Source organism: Hippocampus comes, unplaced genomic scaffold (assembly GCF_001891065.2).
Source record: "Hippocampus comes isolate QL1 unplaced genomic scaffold, H_comes_QL1_v1.1 scaffold151, whole genome shotgun sequence".
In the NCBI taxonomy this organism is placed as follows: Eukaryota; Metazoa; Chordata; class Actinopteri; order Syngnathiformes; family Syngnathidae; genus Hippocampus; species Hippocampus comes.
The window spans coordinates 791,841-808,433 of NW_017805591.1; the positions used below are offsets into that span (position 1 = coordinate 791,841).

The 16,593-nt window shown below is 42.5% G+C and overlaps 2 protein-coding genes across 5 annotated transcripts in view; one reads left to right on the forward strand and one right to left on the reverse strand.

Moving 5' to 3' along the window:
* Window positions 1-7,201, forward strand: part of pex5la (peroxisomal biogenesis factor 5-like a) — an 81,482-nt gene extending 74,281 nt beyond the window's left edge. For all 3 annotated transcript variants that reach the window (XM_019880371.1, XM_019880372.1, XM_019880374.1), the window contains 4 exons: window positions 898-1,116; window positions 2,132-2,297; window positions 3,941-4,098; window positions 6,255-7,201. In XM_019880371.1, the coding sequence (XP_019735930.1) occupies window positions 898-1,116; window positions 2,132-2,297; window positions 3,941-4,098; window positions 6,255-6,456 (745 nt within the window). In that variant the 3' untranslated portion in view covers window positions 6,457-7,201. The remainder of the gene's footprint in view (window positions 1-897; window positions 1,117-2,131; window positions 2,298-3,940; window positions 4,099-6,254) is intronic.
* Window positions 7,202-12,385: 5,184 nt separating this feature from the next.
* usp13 (ubiquitin specific peptidase 13) overlaps window positions 12,386-16,593 on the reverse strand; it is a 35,072-nt gene continuing 30,864 nt past the window's right edge. For both annotated transcript variants that reach the window (XM_019880368.1, XM_019880367.1), the window contains exons 19-21: window positions 15,880-16,069; window positions 15,212-15,296; window positions 12,386-15,010 (exon numbers count right to left, since the gene is read on the reverse strand). In XM_019880368.1, the coding sequence (XP_019735927.1) occupies window positions 14,914-15,010; window positions 15,212-15,296; window positions 15,880-16,069 (372 nt within the window). In that variant the 3' untranslated portion in view covers window positions 12,386-14,913. The remainder of the gene's footprint in view (window positions 15,011-15,211; window positions 15,297-15,879; window positions 16,070-16,593) is intronic.

A 16,593-nucleotide genomic window follows, 5' to 3' on the forward strand; every position in this document is an offset into this window, starting at 1 on the left:
CACACACACACACACACACACACACACACACACACACACACACACACACACACACACACACACACACACACGTAAAATATGATCTTATCCACACAAGCCAAGTCTAAAGGAGCAGTGTGGACCACCGATTTGTAGTTTTGTAAGCAGAAATGTCTCTGCAATCCACAGAAATCAACAAGAATTCAACAATTGAAATAATGACAAGACTTTCATTCAGTGTCAACTTTTCTGTGCAATTGAATGCACGGGAAAAAAATTAATCTTTGCTTTTCCAAGCAAATGCGATTACTCGAGAGACCATTTTTGCACTTAATCCTGCAGACAGTTACCAGTCAAATATGAGGCGCTTCAATCCACATTGTGTTGTTGTTGTTATGTAACAGCTGCCATCTGTGTGCACAATGTTTTGGTATGAAGTGAGATGAGATATTTTACCTGGCTTTAGTCCTGTTGGAGCCACACTGGCAACACTTCGGGTGGTCCGCATCCTGTAATTATTCCGTTTGTGTCTGTCCATTTTTAAATAGAACATTTGCTTCGGACTTCAAAGCTGTTGCATTTGTTTCTGCATGATGAAAAAAGAAGAGGGATCATTTTTGCACGCGCTGGGGATTTGAGTGTTGTGACTTTAACTTTATGTAACCCTCACCTTCAATACTCTGGGGTGAAATAATTTATTTGAGATTAACAGAGATTAAGAGTTTGGCACATGTGTTTATCTTGCTAAATCTTATTTTTGGCCCCTCTCTTGCTTTTTAAACTAATCCACGACATTCGTCCAAAACAACTCTGCTTCATCTGTTTTACGGCATCAGAAACAACAACGCTTTCGAAGCACTTTTATCCGAGGACGATAAATTACCACAGTCAACCTCAGCCACTCCCGTCTTCTTTCAGGTGTTTGGAGCTCCACCCGAACAACCTCCCGGCCCTCATGGCCTTGGCGGTGAGCCTGACCAACACGGGGATGCGTTACGACGCCTGCGAGGCTCTGCTGCGCTGGCTTCGACACAATCCGAAATACAAACAGCTCCTGAAGGGCAAAAACCATCTTGTGGGATCCCCAAACTCCCAGCGCAGGATGTCCCATGCACCCAGCAGTGGCAGGCATGAAAGGTATTCAACAAAATGGTGGCTTTTTTTTTTTGTTTGTTTTAGGGTAGGTCTCTCCATTTTTTTCTCCACATCATACATTATGTCACAGGTGTCAAACACAAGGCCTGGGGGCCAGATCTGGCCCGCCACCTCATATTATGTGGCCCGCGAAAGCAGCTCAAACATGTCAACCTCCATGACCCTTTCTAAAATGTCTACCAATATTTAAAATTATCATATGTAATAAATAAGAGATATATTCCAAGTATTTTCTTGTTACCAAACCCCTCATGATAGTAACTTAAACAATAGTTGAATCAACAGTTATGCGTGACCTTTTATATGGTTTCAGTCATAACGGCCTTCCAAGTCAAACGGTAACTAAAATGTGGCCCGGGCCATAAATGAGTTTGACACCCCTACATTATATCATGTGTTCACCAAGCTCATTTGTTTTACTCCCAACATCCGTGAAGTGCGTTAGAGCGCTAGAACGAGCGAGCTCTGTGAACCACAGCTGGTGCTTTCATTCTTTCACTATATCTTGACAACGGTGCCCTCTTCGCCAAGCCACTCTGAAGCCCCGCTTTAAGGAGAGACGCTTCTATCTTAAGCTTTTAAAAATACGGTTTTAAGCTTTGAACATCAGATAGAGAAGGCTTAATTCTTCTGCCGAGAAAAAGGGGCACTCTATCAAATCATTAATCGTCTAGTCAGAGTGAAGAGATGCAGGTACATCCTAATTACAGTGATATTCCCGCTAATCCATGCCGGATCTTCCCTATTCTCTTCTTTCTGCTCCTGCCCTCCATCCTCCTTTTTTTTTATTTTAACCCTTCTGGTTTACTGCTCTCTGCAATTATCCACTCTATATTTTACCACCATCTTCCATGCATTCGTAATGCCGGGCCTCACGGCAGGGGAAAAGAAAAAAAAAGTCTTTCAACGAGGAAAACCTGATCATTCTCTCTTTGACGAAAGAATAACAACACTCACTGTCCCTGTGGCCCTAATCCTCATCTGAACATGTCGCCAGCTCCATGTTACCCGAGGTCAAGGAACTCTTCCTGGAAGCAGTCCAGCACAACTCGGACACCGTTGACCCAGACTTGCAGACGGGCCTCGGGGTGCTCTACAACCTCAGCAGCGAGTTCAACAAAGCGGTGGATGCTTTCAACACGGCCTTGTCAGTGCGGCCCGAGGTATCGCAGCTACACACTCTCGCTTATTTGCTTGAGGAAAAAGACATTAGATTGTATATTCATCTGCATGGCTACTCTTTGGTTATAACTAGTAGCGAACATTCATCAGGCTCGCTTAAGTAACAATCCGAATTTATTGACAGAGGAAATTGTGTGAATATACAAAGCACGCCATCCCTCTATGAGATGCCGGGTCCCGATTTGTCACCGGTTCGGTTGTCCACTGAGACAATGATATGCAACCCTAAAATAGACCCATAGCTTTTTACCATCAAGGTAAAAGAAGCATAGAAACAGTCTCTCAAATGGATTAAGATGTGCACACTTACTACATGTGGTAAGTAAACAACTTCACTGTCCATGACTAAAGATCTTTTGTTATGAAAAGATGGCATCTTCAGAAATGGTTCATGTTCCAGTCGATTCTGTCATGTGATCACACCAGTATCAAAACAGTGCCAAGATATCTCCCTGTCAAAAACGGTACAAATCCTCTCTATGTCGTCTCTGTATTTTTGTAAGTGGCTGTGTGAAGTTCAACAGAGAACGAGCAACTCAGCTAAGAGGCAAAAAATAATAATAATTGGGTGTCTTTTAACAGTTGAAGTTTACTGTAAAACACTGGCTTATTGCAAAATGTCCTAGATGGGCTCATACAAAATTTGCATGGACGCTACAGTAATTCTAAACACGAAAAAAAAAATGTGGCAGCCCCGAGTCTTACATCCTTATCTTACAGCATGATATCTATGCATCAGGGCACAGGAAACAATTGCACGTCGGCATGTATCTTCCTTCAACGCGATTGCACATCACAACACCTTACACAGGGCAAGGAAATGTGCTTGCGACCTTCTTAAACAACATTTTGCCATTCAGCTCCGTGTTAGAAAACAGCATGTTGTGCAAAAAGTGCTACAGCGCTCAACAACTGGACTTGCGAAGGCCGAATTTCAAAGTTTAGAGAAGGTTTAACTCATTGGAACTGTAAAGGTGACACTGCATTTTAGGCTAATCCCGAGACTTCAGTCGAAAGCCCAAGCCAAAAGAAGTGTGAGCGGAAAGTTGCAGAGGTGCTCGGCGCTCATTCACACAAAACACAACGAAAGCATCAAAATGTGTCCGCATCCGCTTGATGCAAATGAGCGTCTGTCCTCCCCCACCACGTCCCAAGTCGGCATGAACATTACTCACCGTTAAATCCACCCTCCCACATTTGACTTGGTAATATCTGCCCCCCTGCTGCAAAACTAGCTCTGAACACAAAGGAAGATAATTATATCCCCACCGCAAGGCTCAACCTTAGATAAAAGGCCCCTGTACTGTCGTTGACCATGACCTCTATCTGTGCGTGTGTGTGTGTGTGTGTGTGTGTGTGTGTGTGTGTGTGTGTGTGTGTGTGTTTGTGTGTGTGTGTTTGTGTGCGTGCGTGTACGTGCGCAGGCGCCGGCAGGTGGCAAACAAAGCACAAGGACACCTTGAGTGATGTAACTGAGCTCGTCCTAAATTACCCTTGTTAGTTTAGCAAGGAGCTGACGTTGACATTTTCGTCACTTTTTCACAGCAAAAATCAGGCTGCTTGTTTTGTTCCAAAGCAGATCATTCCGCTCTCAGGACTTAAAAAGGTCTTCTATTTCACTCAGGATTACTTGCTGTGGAACCGGCTAGGGGCCACTCTGGCAAACGGAGACCGGAGCCAGGAGGCCGTGGAGGCGTACACGCGAGCTTTGGAGCTGCAGCCGGGATTTATCAGGTCCCGCTACAACCTGGGAATCAGCTGCATTAACCTCGGCGCGCACAGGTGAATGAGTGCGACTGCTTCGGGGCTGGAATTAGGGAGGAAAAAAAAAAACAAGTTTGAGCGAGAGAAAGTTGAATCCTTGGAGCGTTAGGCGAGTCATCGTCCCTGCCAGACAAATCCGACAAAAGTAATAAAATGCTCAGGTCCGCCTTGTCCTTATGAAGAACACACATCACAGACTCGGGAGTGACCACACCGAATCCAACAGAACAATAAAAACAAACGCCAGCATGGTGTTAACGAATATTTGTGAGCATATGCAGTGTCTATTTAGAGATTGTTGTATTTTTGAAACCCTCACGTGAACAGCTAGAGGGAGATAATGAAGTAGCCTTTTTGTGAAAAGTGGACAAAAGATCTCCCAGCTACACCACAAATGCCAATGAGTCAGACATCCATGATGCAGGCATCTCTGTCTGGATGCCATTGCTCACCAAGTAACCAAACCCCAGCAACAATATAATGAGCAACGAAGTCATCAGGGAAGCATCGGGATTCAGGGGCACCATGAAATAAGACTTTTGCTGTTTTAAGTTAGCCTACCATCTAGTTTTAACGAAGGAAACAAAACTCAGTTAGGTCTCACAATCTTCACCGGCTATGAAACAGTTTCCATTCAAATTTGAGCTGTGTGGTGCAATGATTGGCCCTATAAAAAAGAATTGGAGAAATGAAAGCATAATCACCAAAAAATTCGAATGCCTCTTATGGCAGACGATTTGCAAGTTGACAAGAGGCAGTGGGGACATTTTGCAGACTTTCAGTTTGGTGAAAAATATGCTGATCCAAAGTACAAATGGCATACTTGATATTGCCTCCATCATGAGTTAAATTAGAAGATCTAAAACTTTTCCCTGTTTACACAGAATGCCTATTCCTCCCAAATATTGTTCACACAATAAAAGGCCACACGAATCTGTGCAGTTTTATCTGAATGCACAATGCCACAGATGTTGGCATGCCGATTGCAGGAATGCCGACAAAAGCTGTTGGCTGTGAATCGAATGTTCATTTCTCCGTACGCCCTCTCCAAAAGCGTTTCGAGAATTTGATTGTACAGTTAACCATACCAGTCGAAGACCTCCACATCCATCATCTTCACTTCAAAGATTGTCTTGAGACCAGTAACCCTAAAAAGTGGTTTTTTTTTTGTTTTTTTTAATTTATGACAGACCCCACAGAAGTTGGAAAATCGAACGTTTAACAATTTGGATCAGATTGTGTGTGGTCTATCAATCTACAATCTCAATACAAAGCAGCACACACATTAAGATTCTGTCCCACCATCGATCTTGAAGTCCTCTGAGGCAGAAATCTTGTGTGATCACACCCGATCTCTCCAAAACAGAGAAGAATAGACACGCCGTGTTGTGAACCGATGTTTCGCAAGCGTTTCCGATGAAGATCAGAGGCGGGAGTGTTGAATGATGCCATTTGGGGCGAAACGGGGACAAAGAAACAGTCGAACAGCGGCTGCGGCAGTCAGTTTGCATACCCAAATAACTTTTGTCCAAACTGTCAGAAACCATCTCAGGCAAGCTCATCTGCATGCTCGCCGTCCTCGTCGGGGTCTCGACCTGACTGCAGATTGTCGTCAGAGCAGACTCGAGTGAGCAATTGCTCACATTCGATGGCGTCTGGCACTTTGGGGATGTGTTTTTCCTTCACAGATAAATCCTGGTTTTCACTGTCGAGGGCTCATGATGGACATCTTATACGTCGCCGTATGGCTGTCCGTTTTGCTGATGTCAACGTTGTGGTTTGGGCCGTTATAGTGTATTGGACATTAGGGTCAATGCACACAGGTGTATCTCAACCAAGGTAATGTTCTCAATAACAGATTTAGACAGATTTGTGAACAATATCTGGGAGGACTTTAGTGTATATCGACAAAGTTTTAAATCTTTAAATCGGCTCAGGAAAAAAAAAATGCTTTGTAGAAGTGTCGTGACAGTGTGACATAGATGAATTCTATTCCCACTATTTCTTACGACCAAACCCTTTCAAAATCCAAACAAACCCGACGTCAACTGGCATTCGAAACCGGTTTGTGTTCACCCTTCGAGGTTTCCCATTATTAATCCTAACGCTTGGAGGATCAAACTTGACCATGAGGCAGCCCGATTAAAGCAGAGTGAATGCACTTGTTTTCCCAGAGAGGCGGCCAGCAACTTCCTGACGGCTCTCAGCCTTCAGCGGAAAAGCCGGAGTCGGCAGCAGTCCCACCAGGTCATGTCTGGAAACATCTGGGCCGCTCTCAGGATAGCTTTGTCCATGATGGATCAGCCTGAACTCTTCCAGGCCGCAAACATCGGTGACCTGGATCTTCTGATGAGAGCCTTTAACTTAGACATATGAGGAGTATAAGTACGGTAGTGACGATTGCATTTCCTCCTCTCTCTTCTAGCCAATAGCTCAAAGCCCAAAGTGGACACCCTCAGAATGCATCGGATGTAATGCGGGAGATGATTATTCTGTTTCTTTTTATGCACGTTGTCCACCCCAATTAACTCGGAGCGGTTCTGGGGACAGGTTCTTCCAAGTGACTGCTTTGTGACGGATTTGCGCTGCAATTTGCAAGTACCCCGAAGAGCACAAGGACGGGCGAAGATTGTACGAGCAATGCCTTAGAGAATATGTCAATTAAAAACGGGCCCACTCAATGGAACGGAGCAGAACCGGGAGGGATCGAGCGGACGGAACGTCGTGTACAGTTTGCAGTTTGCACACAACCGATGTGGTTTTGGGACAACAAAGCTTTCCCGACAAAGAAAGACTTCTGTGAGCAAATGAAAACAATTGCACCGTATCACCTGAAGTTGATATTTCTTTTCCCGGCTTGGAATAACGCTCCCGCATGACTTTTCAAAAGTTTCCCTTTTGCACTTGAGACAAACCGGTAACCTCCTCCATTCAAGTGGAATGTGCAAGCCAGGTTGTGTAAGCCTTACTCAAAAGCATGCCAACAAGATTTATTGATACTATTTTTATGGCAACACAAAATTACTAAGCCATTGCATCCTATATATTATATTACCAGACTGGTTTCACCTTTTTTTTTTTTTTTAACCGCCATCTGCAAGAACTTGAAATCTTTTTCTCATCTGAGTCTCAATTTTACTTTAAAATGGTTCTAAGAACTTTGCAGCTGAGCATCACATTAAGAGGTTTAAAAAAACCAAAACAAACACAAACCTTTCATTACTCTATACTGTGTTTAAGCTTCGAAACCTTCAGTCTGTCATCAGGCATCATCCAATGTTTCCACCAAGCGGTGCAGTTCAGTTTTGGGTTGGTGCTCTCACAGGAGGACAGAAAAATGTGGTATCTCGATAACCTTTCACAATGAAAATGTAAACATTGACATGGCAAGCTACAATGTACTGCTTGGTGGAAATGAGAGTTTGCTCCCAAAAAAATGTGTAAGAATCCCGAAAAGTCAAATATCCGGTGTTAAGTGTCCTCCGCCGCGCCATTGTCCGAAAGTCACTCTGTGAATTCAGCGACATCCATTCCGATCCTCAAGGACTGGTATCATGCCCGTTTTAGATGTTTCCCTCTTCCAAAGCACCTGATTCAAATGATTAGTATCGTTAGCAGGCTCCTGCAGAGCATGCTGATGAGCTGATGATTTGAATCAGGTGTGTTGAAGGAGGGAAATTTGCAGCCCTTAAAGACCGGAGCATGACACCTGTGTAATAGCTCATCTGCTTTACTTTACGTTAAGCCCAGCGCCTGACCACGTCCCTCCCAGGTTGAAGATGATCCTATGCAAAAGGTCATGTTTTATGTTCAGCGGACCTTTACAAAAATGAGAAGAATGTTATCAGCCTCAACCATTCATCTCCCCTCTCATACGGCTGGTGCGAGACAATAACGAGAGACTAACCCAAATCCGAAGATAAACGCAACACAAGCCATTTTGTAGCCTGTCGTGACACACACCGCGCTATGTGGTTGTGTCATCTTTGTCCTCTTTTGCACCTAAAACATCAGAATATATCGCTGCTCCACTGCAGATCCTGTTTGACTTCATGTGGTCTACCTTTCGAAAAAGAACACCCAAGTAGTCACGGGAAATATGCAACTAATTAGACTTTGGAGGTAGTAAAAAGTGATACGGGCATTTAAATGGCCTCTTTGCTCAATATTGAGTAAACAGTCAAGAACTAAAAAGTCTATTTTAAAATGTTTAGTTTTGCTTCATGTGTGGCTATGCCTCCACTGATGTCCTCGGGCACCGCCCACCGCCACTTAGAAAACCGCTGCAAACTGAATGAAGGGAAAGTATGGATTTGGATTGCTCTTGTAGTCGTAACGCCAATGTGGCAGTTGCACAAAAGGAATGTGTAACCGGATGCAGATGAGAACAGGTATTTCAGTGAAAACTTGCCCTCAAAAACACTCTTCATAAAACCAACCACTGCAGGCCAAAAACAATAAATCAATACCCAGAACTGTCATCAAAATCCACCCAAACAGGAGCCGCGGGAGACAAGCACCACACTAAAATGAACCGGGACAGGAGGCTAAGTAGACAGTGACTAATTACGCAACGAGAGACAGGTGGTGAAGACACAAGGGGGCAAGCCGATTGGCTGAGCGGCATGCAGAGCTGAGGATACCAGGTGATGCTTCTTAAGTAATGAGCACAGACAGGGAAGACACCCAAAAAAAAAAAAAAAGAGGCATGGGAACACAAAGTATACATTTGTAAAAACAAATGAAACACAGCGGGAGCTGTTCAGTCTAAGAACGAATTGTTTAATTTGTTTGGATGTTGTTCTTGTCTATGTGCCGACCCTGTCTTTGCTCTTTGCCAATCTTTATTTCAGTCTTTCCCAGTCTTTATTGAGCCAAGGCATATATTTTACTTGACAAAAATCCCTTGAAAAGACCACCAGGCAAAAATGTCACCGAAAATCTCACAATTTACTTATTTAGTGAGAAATCAGTGCCTGTTTAATTGAGCACAAAGCTGATACATTGCCACTTAATGGTTCTTTTTGTCGTAAATAAATAATGCATTTTGGACCCTTCTTTTACACAAGATCATTTCTTGTGGGACACTAACGTGGCTCCCTGGCTCAGTGGTTGGGAATCACCGCTATGCTTGATTGACACGCAGTCCGTCAGAGGTCACTGATGTGTTCTAATACTGTTGCTCGCATAATTAATATCCAGGAGAGCCCTCAGTTTACAACGGTCCCGGCGTGTGTCATTTTGAGTTTATGAACGGTGTAGAATAAAGCTATTTTGTGCAACGAGGCAAGAATACATCAGCGCGCAGCACAAGAAGGCACGCTGAAGTGCCGCTTGTTTTTCACAGGATTCGTTTCTATTTGTGGCTGCAGGGGTGTTTTTTTAAGAAAAATATCTACTGTAATTATGACTTTACTACTGCGTTAACATCCACTAGGTAAGTGGTGTGAGGACCTGCCGTCTCGTCCGGGCACGCAACTACAGCTTTTACAAGCCAAGACAAGTCAGGTCGGAAACACTTTGTGTCACCAAAAAGTCATGGGCAGGTGAGACCACAAGAGAGAGGTTGATGGTCCCCAAATAATGTTGTTGTTGTTTATTTTGTTTGTTTGGTTTTTACCCCGCCCTCCGTCCTTGTTATTTCAATGTTACACTAAAATGCAGCCACATAAAAATGGCAGAATGGCTTTGGATGAGTCGTTGGTGCCTCTGCGTCACAGCTGGCCAGCAGATCAATTTGTTTTTTTTTTCCCTTCTCGATTGGCCTCACCAACATTGTCCTACATGCTGACATTGTCAAGTACCCGCACAACGGCCAGCCCCGTTGGACCAATACAAGCCTCCGTTCAACTTTCTCTTTCTTCTCACGAACACAGCAATCATTTAGAAACATTTCACCGTCTATCGATGATGTGGGTTTCCAAATGTACAAAATCCAATCTGGTTTTCTGATCAAGGTTTGCAGGCCTTTGCTGTTTTTGCTTAAAATGAAGACATTATTTTATTTTATTTTCAAGAAACCTTCGAGGGCATACTGTATTGCATTGAGTATCAGTAGAAGCGACTTGTTAAAGCCTCTCAGGTGAACAATCATAGAGCATGCTCCTGAGAAACAAAACGAGCTTGAGCGCATGCCAGATCCTTTACACCGAGTTTGTATGCATGGACAACAGGGGAACTGCTTTCTTTTAGTCCCAATAACTTAACATATATTACATTTCATTGCCATATGTTGGCGGTTAAAAAGTGCACCCTCGACAAGAAAGTGCATATACAGTACATGCATCTATATAATGTCAACTGCTTTTGTTTGAATGAGCAGCTGTGCAAGGGAGAAATTAATGGGGGGGACATTAACTCTGAAGCTCTCGAGTACGTTACTACAACACAGCGAGCTGTATTGCTAGGGAATTTTCGAATGACCATATGACTTGACTACTGATAACATTTTCGAATCACCCCAACCATAAGAGTGATAAATTTCCCCAAATGTCTTTTCCTTGGTGGAATTAATCGCGGTTGTCGGATCAGTGAATAAGTTAAAACCACTTTCATAGCAACTAATTAATCACATGGAGTCTTAACATTTTATGAGCGCAAGAATTTAGGGTCACAAAGATTAGGATAGTCATTATTGCTTATTTACATAATATGGAAGTAAAAGCTGGCAAGATGTTATTTTAAGTATGACAATCTAAAAATGTGGAAAGTGTGACAGGGTCAAACTGAATATGAAATTGACGGTCAAAGTAATTACAACCATGAAAGATAATTATTTGGATTTTTTTTTTTAATTAATTTGTCCAATTTGGCGGGAAAGTTTGAATTCGATGAAAACACAAATTACACTGGATATAAGTGGGAATCAGAAAAAAATGGAAGTAAATTAAAAAAAAAACTTTATGAGAACAACATTGAGGAGATATTAGGAAACTATAATTTCAAGAGAATATCATTGCTGTGGTAAGAAAGAAAAAAGTAGGGATTTGAAAATGAAAAAAAAATCATGTAATTAAAGAGAAATAAAATGTACCATTGTTACGTGGAAAAAAAAGTTGTAGAAACAAATATATTAAAATGAGGACTTGGGTTCTTTTGCAGTGTAGTCCAAATACCGTTTTCCTTTCATTGCCATTTGATACCTTTGCAAAAGCAGCAGTACAACACACTAAATTCTGCTCCTCAAACTGTTTTATTTGTCATATTTCTCCATGTGATGAAATAGTCACCGAATTCTAAAATCTTCGGCTAGATTTTATTCAATAATCATTATCTTGCCTGATGACTATCAATCTATAAATGTGCCTAGTCAACTTTCATGACATGTCAACTTGTACTCATTTCAAGTTTTTGGTTCCAAGGTATAAATGGTTGAAGTTGAAAAGAGTTATCAGCAGCCTACTTTTGTCTTCACTCCGGTACACAAAAGGCATTTTGCTGGTTTGTTTAGCCACACATCCGACATAGATGAAGCAAATGCTATTTGGACGGGAGGACGTTGAAATGAGACGCTTTTATACCCATGGCTCCATTTAGTTCCACACTATAATGCATATTACTCTCCCTGTATAATCACAATGAACGCATTAGAACCTTTAAAATGAACATTATGAAAGTAATCTTTTCAAAATAAACAGTTGTTATACATACAAAGGCCATGCGTGTGTGTCTTTCTGTTGTTCTTGAAGGATATATTGCAAGTGCCCTCCTCAAGGGGGTGGGGGGAGGTGGGGGGGGGGTGAACGATGACTGCTTCATTTTCAGGTCGGAACTTCGAAGTTATTTGTGCTGCTTGGGTCCTTGTTGAAGTAATGCGACATATTTTGCAAAGTAGGCGTGGCGTTGTCCAAGTTGCTTTGTTGATCAATCTAAAATCTAAAACTCAGTGTTCTCGAACAAGGAGCGAAGCAAATTCAAAACAGCCGTTTGTTGGATCCGGAGCAATAGGTCTACTGGTTCAATTTAAATTGGGATTTAAAAACAAAAAAGTCTTCTTCAAACGCCTTTTAGTGAACTTTGCCATTCAGCAACTTGCGCAGAAAATAATACGGTAACATTTGCATTCAAATGCCGCAGGTACATTTTAGGTACATACTTCTTGTGAGTAGTGTACAAACTATACCTCCAGTGTCAAGGTCAGGCAGCAAAACCATGAAAGCGAAGAATAATAATTGTAGACAACTCTTAAACTTTGCATTTCCAAATGTCAGATTCCCATCGGATTTTTCCACACTGTAAATCCAGCCTTAATTATGGAAATGCATCTTTGCTAACTTTTCAACAAACTGCAAACAAACGACAAGAGTGGACAAAGTGTTGTTTATTAAATTACCCAAACATGGCAAGTAAACGGTGCCATTAAGCATCCTGTCATGACTCTATTCACATACGGCTAAGCCACATCTGGATAAACGCATACATTTCAAAAGTCAACGTAAAACAATCTCTTGAGCAAAACTAAAAGAATGGGCACAAATCTGTTTCCCAAAAGAAAGGCAACAAAGAACCACTTGAACATTTAGTTACATGAAAAGAAAGCCCAGCCAAGTACGATTTTACAATCCAAATAAATCAAATGTCAACGTTTAGTGCACATGCTGACAGCGGAGACGAACCGAAGCCTATCTTGAACAACAGCTGGAAGGGAAAGCTCAGACGGGAACATACACGCATGAGAATACGATCGGTGCTTGGAGATTAACAGAATATGACACGACAACAGGGGATTAGAAGACATTCATCAGACGACGCCGTGGAGATGACGTCACCGGGCGGCCGCTGATCACATGACAACCACCCATTTGACGCGGTGGACGGCAACAGCCGGCCGAGGCTTGCATAGAGATGTTTGATCATTCCCTCAATGCCCCCCCGGGAATTACACAGATGAGGGGGGCCTTCCGTTGCGATATACTGCATTTAAACTTGCTCGGGGACGTTGTAGGCACGGAAGGTGCTGTTGAAGGGAAGCACTACTGACAATATTACACTCGCCCTCAAGGAGAGACACGTCAGAAACCTGAGGAACTATTCGAACCAATGTTGTGATATGTGGGTGTTTATCTCTCAAGACTTGAATCATAAACGCAGGCTAAAATCAGCAGAACTCCCCTTAAGGATGAGATGACGTACTGTATTTACCCCAAAATATTTACTCAACTGCAGAGTAGCGGAAGGGTAATGTATTTTAAAGCTACACAACATTCCACAGCCATACAGGTGACTGTAACGCAGTAGTACGACATTCCCTTTAACGCAGACGCCGCCCATCTCTGATGGCTTTTATTGAATACTAACGCCAAAGGCGACTTTGAACCACCATTCCATGACCTGGAAAAAGGCGGGATGAGAAAAATTCTCCCCAATCACTTGCCCTACTTGCTTTCTCTTTAAAGTTCAGCTTTACAGATGCCGTTTCTGCTCTGCAGGCGTGTGATGACACATGCTGGTATCAGTCATAATAAAGCTAATTCCAGCTACTTGAATGGAACAAAGGAATTGTCTATTTGAAATGTGGAGGTTTTTTTTTTGTTTTCTTTTTAACTGAGACGGATGCACCAGGTGATAATCCGGGATACGGCGTCTACTTGGAGCAGAGGTCATTATTTGAGGAATTGCGGTTCAGCATTCACAAATTCGCCTCTTTGTAAAGTATGTTACAGTTAGTTGAGGAGTTTCATTTGGCATAAATCATGCTTCACGGCCATTTTTTGGCTTCTATATGCAATTACAGACCTTTTTGGGTAGGTTGGGATTGTCAATTACTTGAGGATACTCAAGCCGCCTTAAAATGGGGCGCACTAAAACCAAAAGATATTTTGAGTTATTGTTGGAGTTCATACATTCAGCGCAGGTCTATACAATCCATGTTTGCTTGTAGTGCAAATTGCTTTGCACATGAACAATGATGATATGCATAGATGAACCAAATCAAAATTAGTTGCGAGTAGAAATTTTTTCTTTTTTTTAAATTTTATTTTATTATTATTATTTTTTTTACACAGCAGAGGTGTTGGCTTTATATGTATTAAAAGACCCAAAGTGTAGTAGCAAGGACCTCAATATCACTTATAACATTGAGTTTATCTCACGGATTTACAGTAGTAGTAGAGTTGACGTTTGAAACATTTACATTCACTTCCGTGTCGCTGGTTTTGACTCTGCTTGCGCGTGAGGTGCAAAATACCGTTGTTGCAAAAAGTGCTTTCAGTGAAGGAAAATACTTCATTGTTGAAAATGCTTGCAGCACTGAGTTTTTGTTCTTAAAAGTGACAAACTAGCACATTAAATTGGATCAGGGTTGAGCTGTTATGAAGCCACCAAAAAAAATAGTATTTGTCCAGTGTCAAAATACTTTCAAAGATTGGGGGGGGGGGGCAATTTCTTCACATCAGAAATAAAACGAAATGAGCTAATTGCAAGTTGGCATTAATGTACTGGCAGTACGTTGTCTTATTACAATACATATACAAAATGTACCCTTTGGAAAATACAGGCAGGCCATCTGAAGGCATCTAAGAGATACCAGTGGGATATGATGTTGCATTACTTTGTGGGCAGAGCACAGCAGACATGACACAGTCCCTCTGGACGGACGATAGACAACAAGCACATTCAACTCAACAAAACAAAAACACAAAAAGAGCACATCGCTTTCCCTTTGTGAACAGAGTTGCTCCTCACGGACCTCATGGTTAAGACACGTAGATGGTATGAGGTGACGTTTCCATGGTTACCACTGAGGCTGTGGGTAACTGTTGGGGGCCATTCTCCCAGGTGGATGACAGTGGTTCATTGGTTAAGGGGGGGTGGAAGGGGGATGGGGTGCTAACTTTAACTGCTTGACAGTCGATGGTAAAAGTAGATGTAGCCCAAGTCTTTTGGAGGCCTCTCTGATAAACAGACTTTGTGGTCGTTGTAGATCACCCACCTGTCGAAAGACAGTCGCGTGTCATCATAATACGCATTGTTTAAGAGGGGACCTTTTGTCGTTGGCAAACAAGTACACAACCAAATGCAGTGGTGCCTTGAGAGAAGTGAGAGGCGGGTATAAAGGTTATAAAATAAAATAAAAAATAATGATGAATAAATACAAGTACATTTGAAAGACTGTATTGTCTTGTCTACTCACCTGCCTTCTTTTTTAATGTGACAAACATAGTGTCCAGACATTGTGGATGCTCCCATGTGACTGATAACTGCGAAGAGCTCATAACCTGAGACAAGAAATGTGGACACTGTTTACAATAAAGGCAAGCAAAATGAATGCATTTGAATAGAGCACATCATTTCTAAGCTGTAACACTGACTTTACAAAGCCCTCGACTCAAACAACTACAATGAACAAATGTTTTGTATGCAGTCTTCCCCTTTTTATCTATTCTTATCATCCCCCAAAAAATCTCTTAATTCTTTTTAAACTTACTGTTGGGATGCAGTATAACATATTGGGATTTTATTGTCTATTTATTTTATTCATACATATTTGCAGAAGTGGCACCCGTAACTCCAATGACGATGAGTCTGATATTGGATGGATGGATCATAATATCTACACAAATATAATAAATGAAATAGACACACACTACGACTCCCATTAGTTCAGTTGGTATAAGTTACTTAATATGAATGTGAAGGTCCATTGAGTTGGTTCTTTTGGAGTGCACTACATCTTGGTTATGCTCAGAGATTCTCCTTTCAAATAATAAAAAGAGAATGAAATGTTTCTTTGTCGTCCTTGCATTCATACAAAATGAATGGCGATGAAAACCTGCAGACAAAAGAAAGTCATTGACTCACGTCCCGGTCCGTCTTTGACGCGCGGTCCCGACGTGTCCCCGTCTGGGGACAATGTGGAGTCACTGTGCGAGTTGCCGTTGGAGAAAGCGTTGTCATTGGGCTCCGTGTCAGCCATGTTGGAAAGGGCGTCGCTCTCCTCCTCCTCCGGGTGGGTGAAGATCCAGTCGAGTGCTCTCTCAAGGTTGTTGTTCTTCAAAATGGAAACACAAAAAATGCAGCGCCTCCATATGTGACTTTTATGGAATTCATTATGTAGCCTGAATGGTCACAACACAAAGTCTGCTTGCACAATATCATGGGATCCAAAACAACAGTTGCAAACTCCACACGGGAAAGCTGTAGCTGAGATGCAAACCCAGAACCTCGGAATGGTGAGGTAGACTCGTTGCATCATCACTGAGCTCTCCTATCATGCTAGTATTCCATCCATCCGTCCATTCATTTTCCAATCCACTTTATCCTCACAAGGGTCGTGGGGGGTGCTGGAGCCTATCACAGCTGTATTTGGGCAGTAGTAGGGGGACACCTGAAACTGGTTGCCAGCCAATCGCAGGGCACACAGAGACGAGCAACCATCCGTGCTCACACTCACACTTAGGGACAATTTGGAGTGTTCAATCAGCCTGCCATGCATGTTTTTTGGAATGTGGGAGGAAACCGGAGTACCCGGAGAAAACCCACGCAGGCCCGGGAAGAACATGCCAATTCCACACA